The following is a 3,749-nucleotide window of genomic DNA, read 5'->3' as shown; positions in this document are numbered from 1 at the left end:
TAGTATTTAATAGCACTAAGACATCCGTGCTTGCTCCTTATGTGCCGTTAATAATTATCATTACTGATTAACCATTACTGATTATCATTGTTGCAATAATCATTGTATTACTCTATAGCATTACCTACATAGCACGTAATATTACAATAATATTACATTTTTATTATAATTTAATATAGCAGAAATATTACTGTAATATTACTGAGATATTACTGAGATATTTTACTTTAATTAATAACTTAGAATTTTACATATTGTTCGCAAAATGGCAGAGGAATTTTTTGTTCAGTTTGTCCTAATATACTTGTACACCGCGACTCCTTTGTGAGTTCAGACACTCTGTATATCTTCCTTAACGATGTAATATAAGACTTATTGCGCACGTAATTACATAAGTTATCGTATGGAAATGTCAGAAAAACTAAAATTTATTTTGTGCGATTAGATCAAATTGTGCTATCGTTGCGTAACTGTCAATTTTTCTCGAAGTCCTTGAGATAATTGGCGAAAAGAAATTACCTATAAAAAGAAACTAATTTTATGATTAATATAATACGCAGAAAGTATCAACAATCATATTTCATAGTTCTAGAAATATTGGCGTAAGGAACATTACTTACGAGAATGAGGAGAGAACAAATTGAAGCGCAACTTGTGTTAACAAGTTTCCTACCAACGACATACATGTATTACACACCGATCTCTCACTTCAAATTTATCTTTATTCAATAATTCCAATTTCGTTAAAGCCCCGTAGATTTATCAGAGAGCGCGGCTAATTTATCATATTTAGACTTTGATATCAATCTTTCATGAGTATAGTAATTACATCTCAGAATGCAGTAATTGTCTGTACCTGACATAAAAGTGCTGGATTATTAATCATTTTTACTCCATTTCGGCGAGCCGATCGTTTGATGCAGTTGCAAGGACGATTTCGCAAATTTTCGAGTTTGTACGCAGATCTAAAGCGAAACTTAATTAGCGTAGAATAATTTATTCAAAAGAAACTTAAAAAGAAAGAATATAGTTAGCAAATTAAGTCAAGTCCCTGAGAAAGATCAGAAAATACTTAAAAGTGTTGTAAATTATTATTCTATTTTATTCTTATAACTTATAACATAACAGTCGCATTTTGAGTCTATATAGCAAGACAAAAAATAAGAAATAACAATTAGATAACAATGAGATTTAATAAATCTGCCGGACTCCAAAGGAATAAACTAAATCTTATGTGAGGCGAACGAGTGGCGTTATAAAAAATTCTTTTCCGGGCAAAATAAAACATCCAACGAAAAATAAGCGAAAATTGGATGAACAATTTAACGAGAACATCGCGGTTAAGAAAGAAATGAATCTTCTGAAGCAAGATAATACATGATATTTTTAAGTTGGTTGAATCAGTCCTCGTGAAATCGATTTTATACAAAGTCTTTTTAAAATTTTTCACAGGATGCCTCGACGAAGAAGAGAAGAGGATTTCCGGCGAGTTTTACTCGTGCGTCGGTAAAAGGAAGTTTCTTACAAACTTCTTTATTCGTTTATTTAACCAACATGACGTTCTCCATAAATATATGAATTGCGCATTTACCAATACTACTCGTTCATTTCCAATAAAGTTCAACTGATAATGAACAAAAGTGATAAGTTCAAGTTCAACTGATAATGAACAAAAACGTTTTGCACATGGCAGCAATTATATGGACAGATGCGGCGTATGTCATTGTAAGTAGTCGGTTTATTACGCGTGGTAGAACGCATTTATTTCCATATCATTACTTTGGCATCATTATTGTTAGAAACAAGTGATGAGCGCTATGAGAAGAGTGAACGTGAGCTACAACTGTGTTTATGCGAAACTTGTGACTATCATGCATATCGACAAGGATTTCCGCAAGTTTATTCGCATTAACAATAGTTTACTCAGCCGTTATTATAAGGCTGTAAGGTCACACTTTTGTAAGCCTCGTGTATAAAAGCATCGGGACTTGATGAAATTGCAAGACGATCAACTCCTGCAGTCGTTCGCGTTCTTTAATTTGTTAATATTCGTTTTTGTGTATAATGAAGACCGTCGCTGCGGTTCTCGTCATTCTCTGCGCATATTTACATGTTGCAGGTAAAACGTAATTGCGCAACATTTTTGCGAAAAGGAAGAAGATTTAATAGAGAAGAAAAATGAAGAGAAATTTTAAAAATAAAAGTTTTAGATATTAACCTATAAATTATTTGTACATTTTATTTTTTATTTATTATTGATTTAAATTGCTTTATTGCTTCTTAGTGATTTGAATCGTTAATATAGATTAATGAAAGATGGTAAAAAATTGAGTCGCCATCGACGATTTACGTGAGTCGCGTCATTCTGTTTTGTTCTTTTACGATTTTGTATTTCATTGCAACATAGTGACTAATCGATGAAATCAGTTAGAGGAATGGGAAGTATTGAGAAAATGCCGTTGCAGATAACTTAAAGCTAAAGCCTGACAACATACTGAAAGATACCGTGTCAGATATCAAGAATGTTGTATCCAATGTCACGCACACGGTGATCCCCGAATGCGTTTTCGGAGTGGAATCAGTATCAATGGTTTTATACAACAGGTGATTTCTATTTTCCCAATATGCACAAATATTCTCTTGTAAAAAGGGAAATGCACATTTTACGTATATGTGATAAAAATATTTGAATATTTGTGGTGCTCGCGCGTGGATTAGTGATTCATTGGTTTTTTCCAGAGACAATCCATATGGCAAGAAGATCGGTGTAGACGAGGTCTGCGATGGTATAAATTTGTCAATGCCGATCGTTTTCCTGGTGCATGGTTTCATTAGTAATCCGAATTATACCAACAGTTACAAGCTGTCGGAAGCATTGGTCGAGGTAAATATTGCCCACATAATAAAAAAAATACAAATTACATTATCATTAATTATAATTTAAAGATGATAACTATGTTATCATGATTTTAAAGTGTTACTTTCTGAGACTTTTAATAAACTTTAAGCACGAACATTAACTCCTTAATGCCTGAGCCTAAACTATAATCTGTAGGCTTTTCGTAATTATGCAAAACAAGACACGGCATCAGAACATGTTCAAATATAGAGAAAAATTAATTTTTCTCATTTGTTTAATCAATAATTGTTTAAACAAATTATTTACGATTCGATTTTTTTAAACAGACAGCGGGAATTGATTTTACGAGAAAAATTATTAAAGAAATAGTTATACTTTTGTTAGTTATATGTCAATTTGTTGTAAAATTCTTATTATATATAATATAATATTATATATAATAAAATTATAATAAATTATATATAATAAATTATATCGAGACCTTGATACCACTGTTTATTACTTAGTCTATTATTATCACTACAAAAGTGTGACCTTAAATTAACGGCATTATACTATCAGCTGAATAAACTATTGTTAATGCGAATGTAGAAAACTTGCAGAAGTCTACGTTGATATAGTATCATATGTTTAACACAAACACTGATGTAACTTATGTTCATTCTTTTCAGAGCACTTGTCATTTATTTCTAACAATAAGGAAGGGGAAGTAATGATATAGATATAATTTCATACTTTATTTATTATTTATTTATTATTTGTTTTTTACTATTATTTATAAGTAATTTACTATTACTAATATATATATGTATATATTACGCACCTTTTTTTGAAAGTCTGTTTTTTTGTATTTAATGACCGGAACTATTGAAAATTGTTGCAAAGAGCT

General features: G+C 30.9%; 1 protein-coding gene across 1 annotated transcript in view; it reads left to right on the top strand.

Annotated features, from left to right (window-relative positions):
• The first annotated feature begins 1,715 nt into the window (after positions 1 to 1,715).
• LOC116840438 (phospholipase A1-like) overlaps positions 1,716 to 3,749 on the top strand; it is a 5,872-nt gene continuing 3,838 nt past the window's right edge. Inside the window, exons 1-3 of the mRNA XM_032807136.1 lie at positions 1,716 to 2,119; positions 2,466 to 2,604; positions 2,740 to 2,884. Of these exons, the coding sequence (XP_032663027.1) occupies positions 2,065 to 2,119; positions 2,466 to 2,604; positions 2,740 to 2,884 (339 nt within the window). The 5' untranslated portion in view covers positions 1,716 to 2,064. The remainder of the gene's footprint in view (positions 2,120 to 2,465; positions 2,605 to 2,739; positions 2,885 to 3,749) is intronic.

This window comes from Odontomachus brunneus, unplaced genomic scaffold (assembly GCF_010583005.1).
Source record: "Odontomachus brunneus isolate Ranch 3 - 2012 unplaced genomic scaffold, Obru_v1 Obru_scaffold_010, whole genome shotgun sequence".
NCBI classification, from domain to species: domain Eukaryota; kingdom Metazoa; phylum Arthropoda; class Insecta; order Hymenoptera; family Formicidae; genus Odontomachus; species Odontomachus brunneus.
The sequence above is the reverse complement of the archived record's forward strand: the minus strand, read 5'-3'. Positions and strand labels throughout refer to the sequence as shown.